The sequence below is a fragment of the Trichosurus vulpecula genome, chromosome 7 (assembly GCF_011100635.1).
Source record: "Trichosurus vulpecula isolate mTriVul1 chromosome 7, mTriVul1.pri, whole genome shotgun sequence".
NCBI classification, from domain to species: domain Eukaryota; kingdom Metazoa; phylum Chordata; class Mammalia; order Diprotodontia; family Phalangeridae; genus Trichosurus; species Trichosurus vulpecula.
Genome location: NC_050579.1, coordinates 42,414,398 through 42,440,073, shown reverse-complemented (window position 1 = coordinate 42,440,073; position 25,676 = coordinate 42,414,398). Strand labels below are relative to the sequence as shown.

The following is a 25,676-nucleotide window of genomic DNA, read 5'->3' as shown; positions in this document are numbered from 1 at the left end:
GATTACAGAGTACTGATGATGGAGCTTTTTACACATCTCCTAACAAAGAAATGGCGATTGAAGATGCAAAATGAGACATACGTTTTTGGACTTTGCCAATGCAGGAATTTGCTTTGTTTGATTATACATTGTTGTAACAGGTTGGTTTTGCCTTTTTGTTTTTGGTGGTGGGGTGGGAAGGAAAGAGAATAAATGCTTATTAATTCTTAAAAAATAAATTTGTTTGACTCAGAGTTTCCGCTGCTTATCAAATATACCCAAGGAAGCCAGTGAAAACAAAAGGCTCTGTATTTGCAAAAATGTTTATAATAGTATTTTTTGTGTGGTAGCAAATAACTGGCAAGAAACTGGCAAACAACTGGCAACAGTAGCTAAAGAAGTTGTGGTATTGTATGGTTGGGAATGTAATAGAATATTGCTGCGAACTGATACACATGAAATAATGAATCTGATAATTAGAGAGAATCTTGGAAAGAATTTGATGCCAAGTGAAGTAAGCAGAGCCAGGGAAACATTACGCACAATAGCTAAAACAATGAAAATACAGAGACCAACAAGAAAACCGTCAAAAAGTGAACATTGTAAAATCATCATGACCAAGCTGAGATGAGAAGACACCTCTCGGTAAGGGAGCAGATCTGTCCTGCCCTAATTATGCCAGTTGTAGGGTGGCATATCCTCTAAGAGAACAGTAAGATACCAAAGAAAGAGGGGCCCATGCCAGCTTGATTATTAAGAAGTTTTATTAGGGTTAATTGGGGGAGTTTACTCAGAAGAGGCCAGTCGATCTGGGCAGCAGCAGGACAAAGTAACATCATGGATCCCTGCATCATGTGCCAGTTTTCCCATGGGATAGTTGGAGCTTCATTTGCTGTTCCCATTCTCCCTGGAGACTCGTGGTCATGTTTCCAGGCTCTGGCCACCACCGTATACTCTCCAAGAAGTCAAGGTTTGCAAGTGTATAGAATATTGAAATTGGAACAATGTATACATTAGATTCTTTCGATGTATTGACTTGTTTTTCTGAACTTATATTTTGTCTCTTCATATCTCTCTTCTCTTAAAAAAAATTCTTCACTGCAGCATGTTACAGCCTATTTGCCTTCCTCCCAGTTGGTTTCTTGGGGAACCTCAACCATGCAGTTTCAGGAATTCAAGAGGTTAAGGCTTGAGTCAGAAATTGTTGATTTGTTCTACAAATGGAACTTAGACTTTTAGAGTACTTTTGGTTTTTTTCCAAAGCAAGTAATTTTGGATTCAGAACCGCAGAAGACTGTTCCTGGAGAGCTCTAAGAGCCAATGACTAAAACTTATCTGGTTTAACATGTACATGGTTTGATTTTTTCATTTAGTCTAAGAAGAAAATACACAACTATGGTATGTGGTGGGATCACTCTTGGAAGCATTTTCCATACCCGGTATAGTCCTTTAATTCATAAGCTTTCACTCATTGGTTCCTATTCTTCTTGGAGATGGGATTTTGTAATAATTAAATATAAGGATAATCTGAATTTGATCTCTGATTTGAGCAAGGATGGTGATTGGAACTAGTGAAAGCAGATACAGGGGAAAAGCTGTAGCAGAGAGGATACAAATGGGGTGGAGTTTCATGCACTCATTTATGGACAGATTCCAGGAGCTGGCAGGAGGCAGGAGATACTGGGAGAGAGTAACCAACAGGGAACATTTCCCCTTATTTCTGCACAGTATTTTGCACCTATATTACTATAAGTCCCGAGTCTTGGTAGTTTAATACCCCATTAATTTCCTTTCTTGTAGCTTTTTGAATGGACTATCTCTTTCCATCATTTCTTCTTGGTTTTTATTAATCCTGTAGAAAAATGCTGATGACTTTTAAGGATCCCACTTGCATCTTGGCACTCTATTGAAGCCATCGATTAGCTTTGATTCATTTTGCATGGTTTTTTTCCAAAATTATATCTTGTTTTATTTTTCAATGAGCAAAAATCCACCTTCTCTCCCTAGCACAGAGTAGGCATAGGCATTTAATAAATATTTATTGGCTAACTGATCTTCCACCCCAGCTGAGAGGTGATTTTCTTATGAGCATTCTTTTTTAATTGCCTTTCCTTTTCTTTTACTCAAGCTGGCTGTTTGTATGTTCCTGTTTATGATGGAACACTAGGGAGCTGAGCTCTATTTGGACTTCTTGCTCAGCCATTCTAGGCTTCTGTGTAGATATAGAGGTGTGTGAGTGCTCTTGACGCCAAACAGACCAAAAGATTGTGTGAAATGTCTTCAAGGATTGCTACAGGATTGAGCCCAAACACGATGTTCCTTTCTAGCCCTGAAAAGCGCCTAATGCTGTCAAGGATAATATAATTGCCTTCTTCATTGTGGTCAGAGCTGATCCTGAGCCCCCTGATTTTCTTAGTTGCTTGTTTTAGTGGAATTTCATAGTCTTCTACATCCCTGCGTGTGCTGACCAGAATAGCGATGTTTTTGGAAGAATAACCTACTTGGAACAGTTTTTTGCACTGATCTGCCACACATGTTACAATCTGGTCCCTTGTCAAGTTTTTTCTAATGTCACACAAACCCTGAATCCCTGAAGACCAACAAGCTTTATCCAGCATCTTCAAAGATGTCGGGTGGATAGGGAATGGAGACTTTGTTTTGATTATTTCCATATTTCGTTGAATATATTTTGCTATAGGATCTGCATTTCGGACTACTCTGGTGAGCTGTTCTTGGGGGTACTGCTTAAAGAAACTGGGAAGGCCATTATGATCTGTATGACTGGTCTGATAATAATCTAAGAAGATCCAGAGTATCCCCGGCGAAACCTCATTTTTTTGAGTGATCGCCTTGGCCTTCTCATACCAGGGACCATCTTCCAAACGGAAATTCTGAGCTTCATCAATGATAATGTGCTTAACTTCCTCGAAGAGGTGTGACTGGAAACGTTTTCGAGTCACAGCCACACAGATATCTTTCTTTCTGTGGAAAATAAAAAGCCAGGGGATAAGGGAACAGGGAGCAAAATCAGCTCTCATCCAGAAACTATTTTTCTTTACCTTCGATCCTTTGCTTACTTTGTCTCACACACGGCATAAATCCTATGATGTCTACCTTTTGAAAGCCTTCCTTTAAGATACAATTCAGTTGGGGCAGCTAAGTGGTGCAATGGATGGAAGCATCGCACCTGGAGTCAGGAGGACCTGAGTTCAAATGTGACTTCAGAAACTTACTAGCAGGTCACTTAACCCCACTTGCTCAACTTCCTCCCACCAAAAAAATGCAATTCAGTTGCTACCCCCTTTCTTCTGTCCTACTCATCAGTGCTCCCCCTCCCCTTCCTCCACACTCAAGCTTTGCCAACAACCCTTCTGTGACTATGGAGCCACTGAGTCCCTGTTACCATGATGTCCTTAGGAGAATACACACCTTCCACCCTGGCCAGCTCCCTTCCAACAACTCTCCATCTGTGCCAGTGGAGGAAGGGAACTGATGTGGGTATCAGAAATGCACAAGTGGGCCCCCAACACTTTGAATTTCCTGACGCTATCAGACTGGATTAGTTTTAACTCACCTCTTTTCTCTTTCCTGTACTTCTCCATGAGTTGCAACATAACCAGAAAACAGACAACAGGAGGGATAAAGGAAGAGAAACAGGGAGCATGGACAATTTAAAATTAGAGAATTGGGTTCTGAATTACCACAGTCACTGCCTAAGACAGATTTTTTTTTTAAAACCATAGGACACTAGCTCAGGACAGAGGGTGGCTCACCTCATGAAATCCTTCAGGGGCTGATTTTCACAGACATAGAGGATCTCTTCTTTCTTACAGCTGAACATATTCCTGATTTTCTCTATGATCTTCATGGCTATAACTGTCTTCCCTGTTCCAGGTAAGCCATGGACAAACAATTCTGGAGTGTTGTGGAGGTTCTTTGAAATCACATTATACTGTTCAATTGTGAGTAGGTTTAGAACCTCATAGCCAAGCTGGTCACTTAAAAAGGAGCGGAAGCTGAGCAAGACTATCACCAGGGATTGCAGCAGCTTTGTCATTTCCTTGTCTCTCACTTTGTAAGATGAAGGGTAAAGAATGGGCAGGCCTGAGCTCCTGGGGACCTCTGCATCACTTCCAGAGTTCAGGATCAGAACCTTGGGAATAATACACACTCTCCCAGTGTAACCGCCGGTGTTCACCAACTTTTGCTTTAGCATAAGGGCAGTACGGATGGAATAGATCTCTCCATAAAGAGTTGGCTCCCTGAGGACTGTAAACAGAACTGGTAAGCTGTTAGGGGCTATTAGAAGAGCATCACAAAGGACTCTCTTGTTCTCCTGTAAGCCAATATCAACTGCCCAGCTTCTAGAAAATATCAATAGTCCTTGGGAACACTCTTCTTCACACATCTGTTTATTCATTAACTCTTCCAGTCCTTCATTTTCTGAGAACAACTCCTGGCACAGGGAATCTGGATTGTATTTTATCTCATCCGATGGTACTAAACATGGAAACAAGAAAGTTAGAAAATCACTCAAGAGCTTCAAGAGAAATACTGACGTTTGAACCTTTCTCAGCACCTCCAATATGTGCAGTGCCATGAACTGTATGAGTAGTATCACCCTTCCTTCCCGTTGCTCTTTAGCTAAGGATATATCTAGAAATCTGGAAGGGACCATGGAGGTCATTTCATCCAATGCCCTCATTTTATAGATGAGGGACTGAGGCCCAGAAAGGTGGAGTAATTCGCACAAGACCACCTACACAATAAGAAGATCCCATATTTAACCTAGAATTCCTAATACTATATTTAATATGTTTTTATTTATTTATATATTATATATATTTATATTTTATTCTAATATTTAATTGAAATATTAACAAATAACATCTTCAATATGATTTCCATAAGGTTGATGCGCTTTGCAAGATTCACATGAACTTGATGTAGTAAGTCAATAACTCCACGTTGCCATCAATTTTAGCACATTCACTCTTGGAATATGAATATGAAATTGTATGATGTTATTTGAAGTTGAAGAAGTTATTTGTTAATATTCCAATTAAATAAAATGTTGTTGAAAATTTCAATCATTTCATTTCTTGAAAATATGCATTTTTGCCTATGTGTCCAGACTTTAGGAACACCTTGTATAGTATTCTTGTAACTGTGCCACTCTTGGCACTGCACAATCTCTAGCAATTGGAGAATGAGGTGGGGAGAGCACTCAGTGACCCACCTGGAATGGCCCATTCCACTTTGGGGCAATGGCTCAGGCTGCCATTTAAAATTATATCTGAGGAAAAGGTCAAAGTATGTGAAGTTCTTTAAAAGTGAAAAGCTATAAGCTATACTGAGGTAGGACTATGCAGTGGGAAGAGCCCTGGGACTGGAATCAGATGACTTAGGTTTTAGTCCTAACTTGGCCAATGGCCATGGGAAAACCATTCAGCCATTCTGGGTCTCAGTTTCTTCATCCATAAAATGGTGGTGTGGTGGGAAGAAGAATCGAAGGAAATAAGTATTTATTAAGTGCTCACTGCGTGGCAGGCAGTGTGCTAAGCACTTTACAAATAATACCTTGTTTGATCTTCCCAAGGACTCCGGGAGGTAGGGGCTATTATTATCCCCATTTTATAGGGTGAAATAACTGACAGACAGAGGTTTTTTGGGAGTATTTGAGGCCAGATTTTAACTCAGTCTTCCTGCCTCCAGATCTAGCATGCTATCCACTGCACCACCTAGTTGCCCTTAGAGGCTTCTATCTGCCTCAGTTCTACATCTGTAAAATGGGGATAATATAACATTTATCTTACAAGATTGTTGTAAGGATGAAAGAACAATTATAAAATACTTTTCAGATCTTAAAGTAATATATAAAGCCTAGTTACCATCATCATTAAAGTGGTTATTGGTATTGTTATCAGCAGATATTTTTGTGAAATCACTCAAATAAGGATTCAAAATATACTTTCATCATATCATGATTTCACTGGCATGAATATATTCTCTTCAGAATACAATTTCTCCATACATTAGAAGACTCAACTTCTGGCACTATTCAAAAAAAAATTAGAACCTGGTTAATAAATCTCTCCAAATTTAGCTAGGCTGGTCATTGACTTATAGATGCCTGGTTGGCCACAAGACCTATACTCAAAGCTTTCCATTTGGGTTGGAACTACCAGAATGAGTGCTGGTTCATCTTTTCTTTGCCAGCCCAGGGTCACCTTCATGCCACGATTATCTTTCAGAACAGGACATCATGTGAGTAGAGGACAAAGGAATTCTAATGGATACCACTATTTCAAAAGGAATATTTTTTAAAACATCATAGAATTTGATAGGAACATATCAACAAATAAATTCTATTTAAATATACCTTTTTTTAAAGAATGCATCCAACTGGGAAATGCAGAATCCAATCATGTTCTTTTCTTCCCCACTCTATCTGTCAAGGTTGCTAACATGCTAATATTTGAGAAAAATGGCAACTGAGACATAGTGTCAAGCGTTCTGATAAATTTGTGACATTTTCAGAAGTTTGTAGGAGGAAGTTGGGGACAGTGTAGATTCCAAATCTATGAAAAAAACACCCTTAGAAGGGCAATGACTATAACCCCTGAAGAAATTGTAGGAGACAGAATAATGTATTGGAAAGGACAACTGATCTCCCTGCTAGCACAAATGCTCATTAGGGTACTGTTGTGGCAATAGTAGAAAAGAATATCTGCATATTATGAATTAGGTTATTATTTACACTTCTAGTGTGAAAGCTATTCATTTGTTTGCTTTGAGAAAAATGTCTGTCTAGACCAGGGGTTCTAACCCATTTTTGTATGTCCTGGACCTCTTTGGCAGGCTATTGAAATCTAAGGACCCTTTTAAAATGCATCTAGGCAAGGAGGAAGAACAGTGGGTAGAATTTTGGGCCTAGAGTCAGGAAGACCTGAGTTCAAATTTGACATTTACTAGCTGTATCACACTAGGCAACTCACTTAACCTCTTCTGCCTCAGTTTCCTCATTTGTAAAATGGGAACAGCACCACGCCAATGCAGAGTTGTTATAAAGATCAAACGAGACAATAATTGTAAAGTCTTTGGCACATAGTAAGCACTATAAGTGTTAGCTATTTGCTATTGTTATTAAATGTATAAATAAAGCACATAGGATTACAAAGGAAACCAATTATACTATATTGAAATAAAGATGGGATCTTTTGCCATTCAAATTCATAAAACCCCTGAAATCTATCCCCTGACCCTCTAGGGGTCTGTGGATCCCAGAGTAAGAATCTCTGGTCTAGAAAAAAAAGTACCCACTAGTAAACAAAAATATATATTTGAATTTCCACAAATTAAGTTTGCAGCTTAAGTTGCAATTTAACATCTCACAATAGAGATTGGTCAGTAAGACTCTCATGGGATGAGAGCAACACTCAGGAGAGCAAATTTCTTTTAAATAAAGATGTCTCATAAGAGCACTGTTAAGAGAAGCCTGATTCATTAATTTGGTTGCTATTGTCCCTTGTTTTGTGCAAGCAGCCATATCTTATATAGTTACCATATACATCACATATGGTCAGAGTCAAATGGGCCCAATGCGTTCATTTCAGGATCATTTGTCTCCAAATGCACTGAACATCTTGATCCGCTCCAGAAGGAGAATTTGAGGTCTTTAAACTTGGGCCAGTTACCTGGGAACAAACGTTTCTGGAGCTCCTCCTTATGTTCCAAGTCCTTCTTGCAATATACCGGTCTGCTGAGGGGAGGGCAATTGTCCAGGCTCAACTGAGAGTCAAAGTTTTTAGTCAGGAGTGAAAGATCTTAACAAAGACAAAAAATACTGTTAGCCTCCTCTTGTCCCTTCCTCAATGAATAACAGAATATCAGGGTTGGAAGTCACCTCAGACCTAACACATCCAGAGCAAACATCCACCCCATAACATACCTGCTATGTGGTCAGTGAGCTTTTGCTGGAAGACCTCAAGTGAACAAGGGACAACTCATCCAACTTCAGGATAGCTCTAGTTCTGAAGTCTTTCCTTAGGCCAAGCAGAAATTGACTCTGTAGCTTACACCCATTTATCTTTCTCCTGCCCCCTGGGGCTGAGCACAAGGAAGTCAACTCATCAACTTCCATGGATTCAATTACCTATGCTGATTTGTAACTCTACTTAACCAGCCCTAACTTTTCTGCTGCTGTCCAGCTTTACATCTCTAACTACTCATATCTTGAACTGGATATCCCAAAGACATCTTAAACCCAACATATCCAAAACTGAACTCATTATTCCCCCCGCCCCCAAACCATCTACCCTTCCTAATTTCCCGATTACTGTTGAGGGTGGGGCCATTGCCAGTCCTCTTGACTTTTCTCTTGCCACTGGACTCTGGAGGAGAGAGTGAGGCTAATGACTGCACAGCTCTGCCTCCACTTCATGTGCAAGACAGGACATCACCTTCATGATGTCATTGGTCCTCTTTGAGAATGAAGGATGAACAATGTTGAGAGTGCCACCATCCTCCTAGTCACCCTTCACTCCTCATGATCTCTTAACCCCATATTCAGTCTGTTGTCAAGGCCTGTTGATTCAGCTTTTGTAATTTCTCTTTAATATGCCCCTTTCTCTCCTCTGACACTGCCACTACCCTAGTACAGGCCCTTATCACGTTATGCCTGGACTACTGCAATAGACTGCTGGTGGATCTGCCTGCCTCAAGTCTCTCCCCACTCTAGCCCATTCTTCACTCAGCTGCCAAAATTAACTTTCTAACATGCAGGTCTGACTATGTCACCTTCCCTGTCACCCCATTCAGTAAAATCTAGTGGCTCCTTATCATCTCCAGGATTAAATATGAAAGATGTTCAAAGCCCTTCACAACCTGGCTGCCTCTTAATCTTTCCGGTCTTCTTACACCTTATACTCCACCACATATTTTTCAGTCCAGTGACACTGGCTTCCTTGTTGTTTCTTGAACAAGAAAATTCTCTACTCTCTGTATGTTCATTGGCTGTCCCCCATGCTTGTGTCTCTCCACCTCCTCATCTCTACCTCCTAGCTTCCTTCAAATCATCCCTAGAATCCTACCTCCTACAGTAAGCCCATTCTATGCCCCTTAATTCTAGTGCCTTTCTCCTCTTGATTACTCCCACTTAATTTTCGTTATAAGATTAGGCCTGAAGGTCTTGAGACCCACCATGACAGCCTCTCCTTAAGGAAGACTGTAAGCTTATAGAGAACATACTCAGAAAAATACTGACCATACCATTTCTTGAAGGTTAGTACATCTGTGTCCCCCAAATAATATTTTGCCTGCCACCAGCTTGTTTCTCTCCCTGATGACCAACTCCTAAAATAAAATTTTGCCCTGACCTCTGGAGAAACCATCCAAAATCATAGTATAAGAACTCTGCCCTCAGAAGAGCACTTTGGAGAACATCAATCTCTCCAGCAGGAACAGCCCTCCCTGCTGGAGCACCCCCTTCCTGCTGAATGGATCCATATCTCTGTGCTCCCCAATACTGCACTGCCCTTACATGAATTATACTCTGTTAGTGTGTATACCTGAGTTGTACGTGAGGTCCCCTTCTCCTCTCTTCTCTTCCCTTTCTTCCTCATTGCTTCCCATAAAGCTTTGCATTGAATTGACTACCATTGTTTTACATGTAATTCTCAGCACCCAAACTCAGTAAAGGGTTGTTTCCCCAACATCTCTGGCTGACTCACAAGCCTTTCCTTAGACATAAACTGGATACTGGGACAAGGACTTAACCTATTGAAGGCTGCACCTATACGGGGAGAAGAGGGAACTATGAGCCTGGTTTTAGAAAGTAAAGGTCCATAGGGGAACCCTACATAATCCCAAAAGGGGCTCCCTTATGCTAGAGGATGGTCTCTGAAAAATGCTGTCTATTCTGGGTCTGTACATAATTGTTTGCATGCTGTCTCCCCCATCAGACTATGAATTCCTTGAGAGCAGAATCTGTCTTTTTGCCTTTCTTTACTTCCTCATAATTTAGCAGCTCCTGGAATATGGTAGGCACTTAATAAATGTTTATTGACTGACTGACTGACTGACAAATTACATGGAAGGACATTGGTTTGATCCAATACGGTTTTTATTTCCTTTGTAGACCAGCCAGAAACAGTTTCCAAACAAATGAATCTACACTAGGTCCGGTAGGTGGTGCAATGAATAGAATTCTGGACTAGGAGACACGGAGACATGAATTCAAGTTCTGTCTCAAATACTTACTAGCTCATGACCTTAAACAAGTCACTTAACATCTCTTAGACCCAGTTTGTTTTCTGTAAAATGGAAATAACAGTCTTACCTATTTCCAAGGGTGGTTATGGGGATCAAATGAGAAAACGTATGTAAAGCTCAAACCTTAAAAAATGTTATGTAATGGTCAGTTATTATTAGCCACCTGCAAACTGGATCAACCTTTATTTCTCCCTTTACTATTTCTTTGGCTCTGCCAAAAGACATTCTGCTAATGAACAGCTTACTATAATTGGGCTCCTCTCATAGGACTTCTGGATGTTTTAACTGAGAAATGGAATTGTATCTGAATCATTTATATTTTGGTCATAAAATTTCAGTCACTACCTTGAGATTTTTAAGCCCACCCCATATAGATTATTTACTCGATAAAGGAAGCTATTTTGTTCTTTCAATTTATAATATTTAAATTCATCATTAAACTTATTAAAATCCAAATGTCAGAGAGGCGGCTAGGTGGCACAGTGGATAGAGCATTGGGTCTGGAGTCAAGAGGACCTGTGTTGAAATCTGACCTCAGACACTTACTAGCTATGTGACCCTGGGCAAGTCACTTAATCCTGATTGCCTCAATTTAAAAAAAAAATCCATATATCAGAAACTGGGAAGCATAGATTGCCAGTGCCCTGATCACAGAGCATGGTTACTGATTACAGAGACCATGCTCTAAGTGTGAACTAAGACATCAAATATGATTTCAGAAACTCGACTCCTCAGGGAGAATCCTAACTGCAGGAAGAATTTATAAAAAGAACCAGCAGTGCTCCTCCACCCAAGTTCAAGGTTGTTCTCAGTTCTAAAAGAATAGAGTACAAGCTGGAGCCCCCACACTGCAAGCCCTCAAGATAGATATTTGTAAATGAGCTCTGAGGCAGCTGGGTGGCAGAGTGTCTAGAGGGCAGATTTGGAGTGAAAAAGACCCCAGTTCAAATCCTGCCTCAGACATTCAACTTAGCACTCACTAAACCATTCTCAGCCTCAGTTTCCTCTAATTTGGGGATAATAGTAGCATCTACATCATAGGGTTATTGTAGGACTCAAATAAGATGATGTTTGTAAAGTACTTTGTAAACCTTAAACCTTAAAGTGATATGTGAAGGTCAGTTATTATTAATTCTACTATTACTGTACAAAAGTACAGTACAAAAGATTGAAAGAGACAGCGGAGGACCAGAGAAGTAATCTGAAAAGGCAGTGAATAGGGGGAAGGAACCCTTTTTTTCTTACCTGAGTCAGCACCCAACATCATGTCCATCCATTCATCAGTTGATAATCTGTCTATATGCCTATTCTTCACAATCCATGAAATGGGCCTTTCTGAGAATACCACACAACAAAATGGTTCCACTCTGACCACACAGACATAACTACAGAGCTCTCCTCTGTCATATACTTCCAGAAATTTGATTGTATAGCTTATTGAATACCTATCGCGGCAAAAGTGGACAACAGGCAAGTTGTCTATCTTTTCTTTTATTACTCTTCTCACATCTTCCACATATTCCCTCAAGACTCCCACAACTTTCCGAGTGCCATCTTCCACACCAATAAATAGGTATCCTCCTTCTGTGTTGGCAAACGCTGAAATGTACCTTGCTATTTTTTTTTTTACATTGTTGAAAATTTTTTCGGTGGAGAACTCTTTAAACTCTACGTGTTGAGATTCAGAAAATGGTAGCACTTCCCCTTTCTCAAGGTGATCTCTTTGGAATACTAGGGCAACAGGATCCCTGTCCTCAATGTTAGGATTCACAATCTTTGATACTTTTTTAGGTGGTGAACTTTCTACTCTGCTTACACCTCTCTCTCTTTTTTTAGTTTTGAGAAAGTTAACGACCACATTTGGATTCATCTTTCTAGTACTAGTGCCGCTCCTTTCCCACAGAAACATACTCTGACTACAAATACGGGGTATGGTAGAGCTATTCTCAGGGGAAGCTCCATTGCTCCAAGATTTAACAAAAATGAAATAATATTCCCCTTGTGACAGTGCTGCAAAATAGGTGTGAAAAGGGAAAGGATCAACAAAGCTCCTTAAGGTGTCTTCTAAATCCTGTCCCATTTCCATGTTCTCCCAAGGGTCACATTTGTTGGCCATTTCCATGTAGATCACTCCTCCTCCAGAGTTCAACAGAGAACATGCAGCTATGGTGATTTTCTCTCTTTCTTGCTCCTGAGATTTTGTCAACTTTTTCCTGTTTTTTTCACCAAGGGTGACTTTTCCTACATTAATAACCAAGTCCGCATATGATGGTTCCACACTCAAATGATGAGCAAGTGTATCCATGTTCTTTCTCTAGGAGAAACAAGTAAACCACAGTCACCTGTTGAATAACAAGCATACAGATTACAAAGTGAATACAGTGATTATCTGACCTAGAGTCTTTTTCCTTGAGGAGACAGGGCACGTGTCTGTTCTCTGATGTTTCTTACCATGTAAGGTTCTTGGCCAAAGAGTCCTATTCCCTACTTCCCTCTCTCTGTTTCCCTCCTTTCCAGATCAAAGGTAGTCAGTCAATCAATAAGCATTTATTAACCACTTACAATATGCCAGGCACTGTGCTTAACAATTGGGATGCAAAGAAAGGCAAAAACAACACCTATCCTCAGGGAGCTCACAGTCAGATCTGGGGGGCCAACATGCACACAACTATGTACAAAAGATGATGTATACAGGGAAAATTGGAGATCGTCTCAGAGTGAAGACACTAAGATTGAGGAGGCCTGGGAAAGGCTTCTTTTTAATATAATATTTAATTTCCCCCCATTACATGTTGAAACAATTTTTTAACATTTGCTTTTTAAAAAAGTTTTCAGTTCCAAATTCTAGCCTTCCTTTCCTCCCTTCCTTCTACCCTGAGATGGTAATCAATCTGATGTAGGTTATCCGGGGTAATCACGTAAAACATTTCCATATTGGTCATTTTGTGCAAGAACAGGAAGGAAGGAAGGAAGGAAAGAAAGAAGGAATGAAGGGTTGGAAATGTCCACAAATAAAGCTTTTACACAGGAGTGAGTGAAGGAAAGATTTAATGCGATTCTCAAGAAGCAGGCCACCCGGGCTAGAATGAGCCAGAGGCCCAGATACAGAAACAAAGCAAGCTTTTCTAAGGTTAGTCATCTCTGGTCCATCCCTTCAGAGCTGGAATTGGTCCCAGCTCTTCCAGGTTACAATCTCCCGTACATTGTCATTGCATATTGCTCCTTAACATGATCTCCCTCCTGGTCATGTGATGCATGTATGGATAATGAGGCTCTAATTTTATTCGGGGTGTGTCAGGTACTATGCATGAAGCTATTAAGCACATGTACTATAGGTCTAGCTTACCTTTTGCCCTACTTTTGATTACAGACCCAGTTGAAACTGGTTTTTCCCTTTTCTGAGAATTGTTTCTTCTTTTCTTAGCACTCCCTTCTAACCACGTGACTCCTAGACATTTCTTTCTGTGGAGGCCAAATTTTCTCCCTTTCTAACAGAAGGAAGAAAGGAAGAGACAGAGAGAGAGAGAGAGAGAGAGAGAGAGAGAGAGAGAGAGAGAGAGAGAAGGAAGAAAAGAAAAAGAAAGGAAATGAAAAATATGTTTTAGTCTATATTCAGACAATATCAATTCTTTTTCTGGAAGTGGATAGCAAGCTTTGTCATGAGTCCTTTGGAATTGTCTTTGATCATTGTATTGCTGAAAATAATTAAGTCATTTACAATTTATCATTAAACAATACTGTTGTTACTGTGTACAGTGATTTCCTGGTTCTGCTCATTTCACTTTGCATCAGTTCATGTAAGGCTTTCCAGGTTTTTTGGAAGTGAAACTGTCATTTCTTATAGCACAATAATATTCCATCATAATCATATACCACAGCTTGTTTAGTCATTTCTCAATTGTTGGGCATTCTCTCAATTTCCAATTCTTAGGCACCAGAAAAGGAGCTGCTATAAATATTTTTGTACATATAGGTCCTCCCCCTTTTTATATCTTTGAGATATAACTAGATTTGAGATATAACTGGTATTACTGGATCAAAGGGTATGCACAATTTTATAACCTGCACAGTTCCAAATTTCTCTCCAGAATGTTTGGATCAGGTCAAGACTCTACCAACAGTGCTTTAGTATCGCAGTTTTCCCACATTCCCTCCAACATTTATCATTTTCCATTTTTATCATATTAGACACTCTGATATGTGTGAAGTGGTACCTTAGAATTTTTTTATTTTACGTTTCTATAATAGATAGTGATTTAGAGTATTTTTCATAGATAGCTTTGATTTCTTTGTCTGAAAACTGCCTGTTTTTATCTTTCATCATTTATCAATTGGGGGATGAATTGTATTTTTATAAACTTGACTCAGTTCTCTATATATTTGAGAAATGAGGCCTTTATCAGAGATACTTCTTGCAAAAATTTTTTGAGAAAGACTTCTTGAAGAAGTAGGACTTTAGCTGAGGTATGAAGGAAGCCAGAGAAACCAGGAGGAAGAGATGAAGGGGGAAAGCATTCCAGGAATGGGGGACATCTAGTGAAGACACCTGAAATCAGGAGATGGGTCTTGTTTGAGGAACAGCAAGGTCAGTGTAACTGGAGTGTAGGGTTTGTGATGGGGAATAAGGTATAAGAAGACTGGAAAAGCAGGAGGGGCTAGATTGTGAAAGGCTTTAAACACCAAACTGATGGCTTTAGATTTGATCCTGAAGGTAACAGGGAGCCAAAGGAGTTTGTCGAATGGAGAACTGGGGCAAGAAAGACAACATGGTCAGATCTTCACTTTAGGCAGATCACTGACAGCTGAGTGGAGGATGAACTGGAATGGAAAGAGACTTGAGGTGCAAAGATCATTCAGCAGGCTACTGTCATAGTCCAGGCATGAGATGATGAGGGCTTGTGCCAGGATGGTGATAATGTCAAGGAAAAAAGGAAGTAGAGAAGAGAGATGTTACCAAGATAAGATTGACAGGACTTGGAAACAGACTGGATATGAGTGGTGAAAAAGGGTACGAGTTGAAGATGAGATCTAGGTTGCAAGCTTGGGTGACCTGGAGTATAGTGAAGGGGAGAAGATTTTGGGAAAAAGATAATGAATTCAATTTTGTACATGTTGAGTTTAAAAGACACCCAGTTGAAGATATCTTAAAGGCAGTTAGAGATGCAAACTTGAAGGTCAACAGGAGGTCAACGGAGATAAGTAGATCTAAGAATCATCAGCATAGAGATGATAAATTGAATCTATAGGAGCTGATGAGATTATCAAGTGAAAGAGCATAGAGAAAGAAAGAGATCATAAAAAGGGAAAGGACCCACATGTGCAAAAATATTTTTAAAGCAGCTCTTTTTGTGGTTGGCAAAGAATTGGAAATTGAACAGATGCCCATCAATTGGGGAATGGCTGAACAAGTGGAGGTATATGAATGTGATGGAATACTATTGTGCTGTAAGAAATGATGAGCAGGCACATTTCAGAAAAACCTGGAAAGATTTACATGAACTGATGCTGAGTAAAGTGAGAAGAACCAGGAAAACGTTGTACACAGCAACAGCAACATTGTGCAATGATTAACTGTGATAGACTTAGCTCTTCTCAGTAATGCAATGATCCAAGATAATTCCAAAAGACTCATGATAGAAAATGCTAATCACATCCGGAGAAAGAACTACAGAGTTTGAATGCAGATGGGAGCATGCTATTTTCACTTTGTTTTTTCTTTCTTGTGATTTTTCCTTTTGTTCTGATTCTTCTTTCATAACATGACTAATGTGGAAATACATTTACCATGATTGTACATGTATAACCTATATCAGATCGCTTGCTGTCTTGGAGAGGCTGGAGGCAGGGAGAGAAGGAGGGAGAAAAATTCGGAACTCAAAATCTTACCAAAATGAACGTTGAAAACTATCTTTACGTGTAATCGGAAAAAAATAAACTACTATTAAGTACAAAAATAAAAAGAAAAAAAGCAAAGAGGGAGAAGAAAAGTGGGCCCAAAATAGAGATCTGGGGAACACCATCAAAGATTTAGCAAAGGAGACTGAGAAGAATCAGTTAGACAGGTAGGAGAAGAACTAAGAGAGAGTATCAAGGAGGAGAGGGTGATTAACAGTATCAAAGGCTACAAAGACATGAAGAAAGAGAAAATGCCTTTAGATTTGACAGTTAAGAGATTACTAGTAAATTTAAAAAGAGCAATTTTGGTTGAATTATGAGCCAAATTATAGAGGTAAGAAGAAAGTGAGAAGAAAAGATGTAGAGGCATTGATTCAAGTGGTTTAGCTATAAAAGGGAGGGGAGATATGGCATGATAACTAATGATGATGGACAGATCAAGTGAGGATGTGGGAGTCAAAGGCATGTTTGTAGGCAACAGGAAGAAGTGAGTAGACAAAAAGAGATTGAAGATGAGTGAGAGAGGGGAGACGATAGAAGGAATAATCTCCTGGAGAAGACAGGATGGAATAGGACCACTTGAACATGGAAAGAGCTTTGCCTTGGCAAAGAGAAAGTGTATCTTTCCCTATGAGCCAGAGGTGAAGGAGAAGATAGTTTTAGAAGGCATCTGGAGATATGAGATTAGGAGGAAGGGAGAAAAGGGAGCAGTCAAAGAATGTCCTCAGTTTTTTCAGTGAAATATGAGACAAAGTTCTCAGCTGAGAGGGTAGAAGGAGGAAGAGCCGTGTGAGCTTTGAGGAGGGATGAAAAGGTTTGGAAGAGGTAGTATGAAGAGGAGAGACTTGATAAGGGAGATACAGAACGATTGCCTAGTAGCAGTGAGGTAATGTAACATACATTTCTAGTGGACCCAGTCAGAACAGTTATGTGATTTTTTCCCACTTTCATTCAGCAGTGGATGGTAGAAGTAATCCAAGAACTAAGGCTTGGCAGGGCACCATCAGCAATATGGAGCAAAGGACTCAATAGAAGACTGTATAGAGTTGAACTGGTTCAAAAGGTCAAGATGGGGAAGCAAAGCAAGCATAGCTAGTGTTAGGGTGATGGCCTAGGAAAGAATTGAGAATCAGAGGACTAGAAGTCATTGCGTGGATGAAGAACAGGGTCTGGTGTTGCAAGGCTGAGGGAGAGGTGGAATGAACAAGAGACTGTGATCAGATAAGGGTGTGCCAGAGTCCATGAACATGCAAAAAAGTGCATTTGTGGGTGACGGCAAGATCATGAGTGAGACAATCTTCATGTGTGACTGAGGTGGGGTGGAGGAGTTGTGAGATATGATTCATTAGGACCCCTCTATTCCAGTTGGTACTAGTCAGTTTGATATTTTAAGTATATCATATGGGGGTAATTAGATAAGATACAATCTTATAGTGGGCTTTTATAATAGGTCTCAGACTTCTTTGTAAGTTTTCAATTTTATTTTAAAGTTAAATACAAAATAAGAAAAGAAAAAAAATCGCCATGTACACAGCAGAACATAAGAGAGGATTCGTTATAAAATAATAAATTTCTATTTCAAGAAAGCCTATAGGATAAATGCTACACACTGTTTTCAAAACTACCTAACTTTTTTTTGCTTCCTTGTTGGTTTTCTTTCGTTCTCTGCTGTGTACTTTTTACTTTATTTTCCCCCCTCAGTTCTTCCCTCCCCGATGAAGGCTACAATTAAGCACCGATATGTACATATACACACATATATACATGTGTATATGCACATATAAATAGATATCTATAAACATATACATATATACACATATACACTCATACACATATATGTAAGACCATACTATGCTTATTTCCTCCTATCTTCTGTTTCTCTGAAGGTGGATAGCATCTTTCTCCATAAATCCAAGTCTTTCCATGTTTTTCTAAATCAACCAGCTTATCATTCCCTACACTATGGCAATATTCCAACCCCATCACATTTTATCTGAGAGATCGTCTGTGAAAGTTTGTTCTCAATTTTCTCCATTCCTTCTATTCTTGGCTGCATCGGTTTTATTTATACCATTTTATTTTAATTTAAAACAACAAAAATTATCCATTTTACACTTCAACAATGCTCTCACCTTACAATATAGTTTAAGGTCTGATACTACTGAATCTACATCCTTTATATCTTTTTTCCTCTGGTTTCTTCGAAGTTCCTGACCTTTTGTTCTTCCAAATGAACTTTGTTATTATTTATTCTAACTCAGGAAGATAATTTTTTTTAGTAATTTAATTGGGATGGCATTACATAAATAGATTAGTTAGGTAAAATTTTCATTTTTAAATTTAGTTATCAAACTTTAATGAAATGTTCACTACTTGCTTACTAGTTATGAGGCTCACTTGCACAACTGCAACAATGCTGACAAAGATATCTCCATCCTGTTTTCTATGTCCAAACCCAGCATGGCAGGATGGTTTGATTCTTTGGAAAGTTCCTCAAATTATTTTTGTACTTCTGGACCATTCTCTCTTGTCTACCATGAGCAGGGGGCCATCTTGTGAGCACTTACTCAGAGGAGATGCTTTTTGCTTTGCCCAACTCAAGAGTCCCCGCCGATATACCATTTTTTGGCTGACATAATTTTTGGCCCTCAAGAGTAAGATCTCTCAACCAATGAAATATCTATATCTGTATTTTACCATTCATCTCTTACATATTTGGTTATCAAACCTTATGAAAACAAGGTCCTGGAGACCACAGGCATCTTAGATCATAGGGAAGATCTGAGGGGTCCATGGACCCTTTAATGAAGTACCATTGGCTCAGAGCTCTGCCTCAGCTTCTTTTATTCTAAATTGGACAATTTTAAACTCCACAGAGTAGATCATGTGAAATGAGTAAGTCGAGGTTAAGGTGCTTAAGGGAGTATAAGTATGTATGTTGAAGATCCCTAGTGTGAGGGCAGGAATTGGAGAAGAGAGAAACACTGTGGGCTAGGCATGGAATTCATTAAGGAAAGGAGAGTGTCTTGGAGCTCAGTAGATGAAAGCCAGCTGAATTTGGATTGTGGTGTAGATATGGACTGAGTGAACCTCAAAGGAAGAGAGGATAATGAGTGGTGATGATGATAGGGGAGAAGTCGGATGTGGCGATGAGGAGGAAGTACTACAAATCTTCTACCTCAACTGGTGAGTGAGTTGAGGGGAATGAATAAAAATGTAACCAATGCTGGACACTGTGCCGTCAGGAAGGAGCCAAGTATCAGTGAGAGTCAGAATGGAAAATGAATAGATTTAAGATAAAAGCAAGTTTGCTACCTATGGATCAGGTACTCCAGAGAGCACAGAGGAAGGGAAGGGAAACTTTAGTGTGGGACTTGAAAAGAGAATTAGAATAGAGAATAGGGTTTCAGTGACGGCAGCTGGGAATTCAGAGTAACTGACAGACGTGTGGGGCAGTTTGTTCATCTTTGAATGTGTTAAGGTAGGTAAACAACATCCCTAGGGGCTGACCTCAAATTAGTGCCCTATCAGGGTTCTTAGGGAGTTCAGATGAAGAGGCAAGTAGGGGCAACTGAAAGAATGGTGTTACTTTCCTTTCTCTGCATTCAGGAAGCCAGATGGAAGACCTGCCTGGCATGATGGAATGAAACCCATACCTCAAAGGTAGGAGCTCAGTAGAATGGTGACTAGTAAAAGACAACCACCAGTAAACAAAATTGAGAAAATGACTTCAGATTTCTGCTGTCAATCCAGAAACTTATTTAGAATCATCCCTTAGAACCCAAGTAAGGTGTAACTTGACGTTACAGAAATTAGGTTGCCTTTCCCCAAATGGTTATGATTATTTCCTTGTGCAATGATTGTCTACTATACTTTGCTATAGTTTCTCAATCTCAGATGAAGACTCCATGTTCTTTAGGTCACAGGGTAAATTGACAGTAGTCATCTGTCTGAAATTTATCTAGCCCAGAGGTGTTTTACAATAGCTATGTTCTTATCTAATATTGCCTTGGTCAACAGAATCCTCATTTCTTTTTCTAGTTCCTTCAGAAGTCTTGAGTATATGTCATATGGTCTTGGTGAGTTACTTACATGTAGCTTGTCAACCAGGCCTAGAAAATATTGTATACTCATAATTTGTCCCAATCCTGACCAAACAGCCTGAAAAGATCATTTGAAATACATAAGCCAATGCCCTATGAATTACAGGCAAGAGATGAACAGCCCAAGTTCCAAGAATGGAATTAGGCCAGTTTAGCTGGAACATAAAGTTCCTGAAGCACAAGTCATGTGAATTTAACTTGGAAAGTAGGCTGAAGTCACATTATTCCGGGCTTCATATATTGAAGAGTTTGTATTTTATCCCAGAGACCACAGGGGTGTGACATGGTCAATATTGTTCTTTAGAAAGATCTTTTTGGTGTCTGTGTGGAGAACGGATTAGAGAGGAGAAAGACTTGAAGCCAGGAGTTCCATTGGTAGCCTATTACAATAGTTCAGCGGCCTGGACTATCCTGAAGCAAATAATTGAGAAAGAACTGATGTTATCTAATAACAGACTGAAACCTACTATTTTTCACTTTTTCTTGTTCAAGTCTTCTTGCACAAAATGACTCATATGGAAATGTTTTACATGATTGCACATTTTCTAGTTGGCTTCTTTCTTCAAGGAAACAAAAACAACCCTTGATTACTGAATTTGAATCCTTCTCAAGGTACTCCTCATGAGTTTTTTTTTTTTAGCCTGCCCCATTTTTTGTTTTTGCTAGATCTATCATGCCTCATCAACTCCCCTATTTTCATTTATGTAATTTTCTAATTAAAAAAATAAAAAGATACCTAGTTTCCCCAAGTAGGTACCCATTGATGGGGAGACAGCTAAAAAAGCATTTATGTCATCTACAAGTCTAGTTCTTATTCTGACAATTAACTGTGACAATTCCAAAGACTTCTGAGAGTGACAGTCTTTTTTTCTTTCTATCGGAAAAGCTTCACTCTTCCTGAGAACAAGTAATCCATTCAGGACCCTTTTGTTTCTGAGTGTATTCTGTGTTTCTTTGTATTCATTGCATCAGTAGAACTGAACTGGCACAAAATCAATAACAACAAAAAATCACGTCTCCCATCTCTCTCACCCCATCTCCAAAATCTCACCCACTCCACCCTTTAGTTTCAGATTTTAGACAGACAGTAATAAAAACAAACCCAAGTCTTGAGGTTTTTTTTTGTTGTTTTGTTTTGTTTTTAAGCAACTGTGAAGTCTCTGAGAAATACCAAATGTCTAAGCATTACTAGCATTGCTAGTAACCGGAATGTCATGCCAACTTAATCTTTACCCTAGTTATTTTTCTATATTTAATGCCACCTGCCTTTAAACATTGGAGGTAGGAGCCCATTGAGGTAAGATGTAACAACAGCTATTTTCTGCATCCTTGCTACAATTTCACCTTGAATTGTGCCTTCCATCCCCAAAACAGCAACCTTTCTTCAAAATACCAGTAATTTTAATGCAAAAAGAAAGTTCAGATCATCTACCTAACTTTTCACACAGACCAATACAAAAATAAAATTTCCTTATGGACAGGGACTATTTTCATTTTTGCCTTTGAAACTCCTGTGCCTAGCAAAGTGTCTGGCGCATGGAGAAATACTGTCAAATGATTGCTGAATTGAACTGAGATTGACATAGTTTAGAAATTTTTTTTTCAAAGGACTTGAATTATCCATGACCATTGTGGATGCATACCCTCCTCCCCCTAACCTTTCCGTCTATTACAAACTCTTATCTTTAGTTTTGGACAAAGTGAAGTACACTTTTTTTTCAAATCACAAAACTCTTCCTTCCAGAAAGCAAGCCGTCTACGGGAAGCAAAAAAAAAAAGGACTGCTACAGCTGTTTTTAGTTTGGTTTCATTTCGTGTCTGAATAACAAAGCAGACTGTTAAATGTGTGGCAACATAATGCAAATGATGAGTGTCTCCTAGAGTGACTTTGAACTGATAAGTTACAAAATTCACATTCAACTTTCTACGTTTATAGTCCTAGGCTGTTCAGTCTTAGGCCAGTCATCTGACCTTCTCTGAACTTCAGTTTTCTTTTGTGTAAAATAAGGAGGTTGAAGTAGATGATCTCATTGGTCCCATCTATTCTATCTGAAATAAATAAAAGTCTACAGTTTTATCTACCTGTATAGCCCAAATTTAAAAATTAAATTTGTGGAATATTTTAGGTTGAAAATATATCTAGATTCTGTCATCAAAGTTTGGAAGATAATTATAATCTGAATAGTTGAGCTTCCAGTAATAGTTTTAAAAATAACCTAGCATTTAAATCCTTTAGCAGGGAAACTTCTCTGGTAAAGGACACTAAAGGCACACACTTAGCTGGGGAAAGCCACCTGCTGAGTTAGAAAGAACACTGGACAGGAAGGCTCAGGTCCCGAGTTTTGTCACTTATGGGTGATTTTTGGCAAGTTACCTCTCCTAGCCTGTTTCTTTGTTTGCAAAATGGGGACAATAATATTAACCTTGCCTTCCTCATGGGAACATTTTGGGGATCCAATAAGATGAAGTCACGTGAAAATGCCTTGAAAACTGTAAAACTGAATATAAATGTAAGGAATTATTGTTTGTATATACATTTCTGCCTTTTTAGAAGGCTGTAAACATTCTGTTCAGGCAGGGAGGTGACCCAGCTCAGGCCTAGAGTCTGGAAGATCTGAGTTCAAATGCAGATGTTTACTGTGTGACCCTCATCAAGTCACTTAATCCTGTTTGCCTCAGTTTCCTCATCTGTAAAATGAGCTAGAGAAGGAAATGGCAAACCATTCCAGTATCTTTGCCGTCATGGAAAGTTGGATATGACTGAAACTAGTGGACAACCACAAACATTGCATTCAAAGCCCTGGTTAGTCTGTGATGCCCCATGGAATGTAGCTGCCCTGACAATTACCCAACACTCAGATAAAGTAAAATTCCAATCTTACCTTTGAAGCAGCATTTTTGATTTGGCCAATGTTTTTCTGTTAATGAAGCCTTGAACCACAATTTTGTTTTATTTCCTGGACTGAAATCCTGACAGTTGGGATAAAGTTTAATTCAAATCTTAGACACTTACTAGCTGTGTGACCCTGGGAAAGTTGTTTAACTTGACTCACTCTCCTCCTCTGTAAAATGGGGAGAATGATAGCAGCTACCTCCCAGAGTTGTTGTGAGAATCAATTGAGATAATATATGTAAAGTACATTGCAAACCTAAAAGAGCTATATAAATGTTAGCACCCACAGACACACTTTTAAAATTAATCAACATTATTGACATTTTCTTCATTATTTTTTAAAGTCTAGACAAACTGCAAAATAATAAATCAAGTCCTGATTTGTAGTCTTTGCCTATTTCCAAAGTAAAAATAAATGCTCACACTGAAAATTTAATTCTCTACAGCTGGTAAAAGTTGGCTCTAGATTAAGAACCCTTTTCCAGAAGCAATGGCAATATTGATTTGATTAGGGTGGAAAGTAATAGTGGAGGGGGTGAGATTTGGACTTAAAATCTGGATTCTAATAGATCTGTGAGCACCATTAGCAAATCTCTCTTCTCGCTAGTAATCTCTAGAGATTACTAAATTTCTATAAAATAAGGGGGACCAATTCCCTCCCAGAGAACAGGACTTTCTTAATCTGGAGTCCATGAACTTTTATGATAGATAGATAGATACTATATTTAGATACTATATATAATAGATACTGTATTTCAATGTACTTTGTAAGTATCCTTTGTAATCCTATGTATTTTATCTTACGCATTTAAGTAGATTGTTCCGAGAAAGGGTCCATAGGTCTCCCCGGACTGCCGCCCAAGGGGTCTGTGACCACTACATGCCCCATTCAAAGACCTCTAAATCTCCTTCCAGCTCTAGGTGTCAGGGGAGCAGTCCTCAGATTAGCTTCAGAGACAGCAAGCGTCCTAGGATAAAATGTACTTACCTTGGAGAGTGTAGGAATGGTCTTCACCTTCCTGTGTTAGCCACTTCAGCCTCAGAGTAGAACCCACAATGCGGTCAGTTGGAACAAATGGCTCTTTTTTCTACCTCAATTGCCCGCCAGAATGTTCTGGATCGCTGCCAAGTTCAAAGAGCAAGCGTTTTTGCTCACAGGAAAAACACCCCATGACGTCAGACCGGGCTTCTTAAAACAGACTTGAACCTAGAGGGAACCTGATGCAGACTGGCTGAAATATGATGGATGAAACAGTTCTGAACATTAGAAAGGTGAGCTTTCCAGAGGAGCAGGGGACACTCTTAAGCCTCTACCACTGCCTGGATAGAATACGTCTCAAGATCACTCAACTTTTATCCAGATCCACTCTAACTGGTACCGAGATCATTAATTCCTCCTCTACAGTGGGGCATCTCCCACATTCCCCTTCCAGCAGAAGGGAGCTAATTACTGGATAGGAGAGAAATTTCCCAGAATTCTGGGATTTGGATGAATTTACTAATTTTGCATATTGTAGATGAAAGACCAAGCTGAGAGCAAGTGAGGCTTTGGAATGAAATGAAACTGAAGAGTGTTTCAGGAGAAACAAAACTAAGCATTTCTCTGCTTATTCTTCTCTGATATTCATCAGCCTTGCTTCCCCACAAAAAGTGCAGCAAAAGAACGAGATCTATTCTAGGAAATTGATAAAACCTGTACTTAGCTTGGTATAATCCCAATAAAGAGTTATTCCAGGGCGCTGAGGAAGCTGTCCTAACTGCAGGTATTGAGATCGTGAAAATGACTGACCCAAGTGGCCCAACTCGAGCACCAATATGCACACATATACATATATGTGTTTGTGTTCGTATGTATGTGTATATTAAATAAAAAACAACCACCACCACCCATATCTACTTAGCTTACAGGAACTGATGAAAGTGTTTTGTAGATCTCAAAGCTCTAGCTAACTGTTATTTCCCTAAAAGGGGAATGGGGAAGTAGTAAGGCAGAGATAGATCTTGAGCCAAATAGTTTCCAAGACCAATCACGAGATGGTGGATTAGTGCAGGACTGATTGTCATGGAGAAGGTGGGAAAGTAGAGGTGAGTCATTCATAATTTTTTGTATGTATGAGATGTTCACAACTCAAGTGTTGGTGATTCAAAAAGCTATTGATTTATTACTAGCAAATTTACTTTCCCAATTATATTCAGTTCAGACTAATATTATAACAAGTTTTCATTCGCTGAGTACACAGACTGGTGGAGGAAGGAAGCAAGAGGGACAAAAGGAAGCCACCTGGGAATGAAAATATGTTTATGTGCGTAATTGTGTTAGCTAAAGCCACAAAGGAGAAATATCTTTCTCTGAACTTCCTCTATTGACTTAAAAGTGTCACTAATTCTAATTTTTTTTGTTTGTGAGAGGAAAAGGGGAGAATTAGAATAAAGGATGTCGAATTGTTTTTTCTGTCAGGACTTAATAACCTTCAGGACTCAAGACTTTCCAAAGCTGAGGCGTCTTATTGTAGGGTATGTTAGTCAGAATTCCT

The 25,676-nt window shown here is 39.3% G+C and overlaps 1 protein-coding gene across 1 annotated transcript; it reads right to left on the bottom strand.

Moving 5' to 3' along the window:
- Nucleotides 1-397: 397 nt before the first annotated feature.
- On the bottom strand, nucleotides 398-24,210 carry SLFN11 (schlafen family member 11). Its single transcript, XM_036769228.1, has 5 exons — nucleotides 24,131-24,210; nucleotides 11,497-12,593; nucleotides 7,677-7,805; nucleotides 3,753-4,479; nucleotides 398-2,961 (listed from the first exon to the last, which is right to left on the bottom strand). The coding sequence occupies exons 2-5, from the start codon at nucleotides 12,554-12,556 to the stop codon at nucleotides 2,184-2,186; spliced, it is 2,694 nt and encodes an 897-aa protein (XP_036625123.1). The 5' UTR covers nucleotides 12,557-12,593; nucleotides 24,131-24,210; the 3' UTR covers nucleotides 398-2,183.
- Between the last annotated feature and the right edge of the window lie 1,466 nt (nucleotides 24,211-25,676).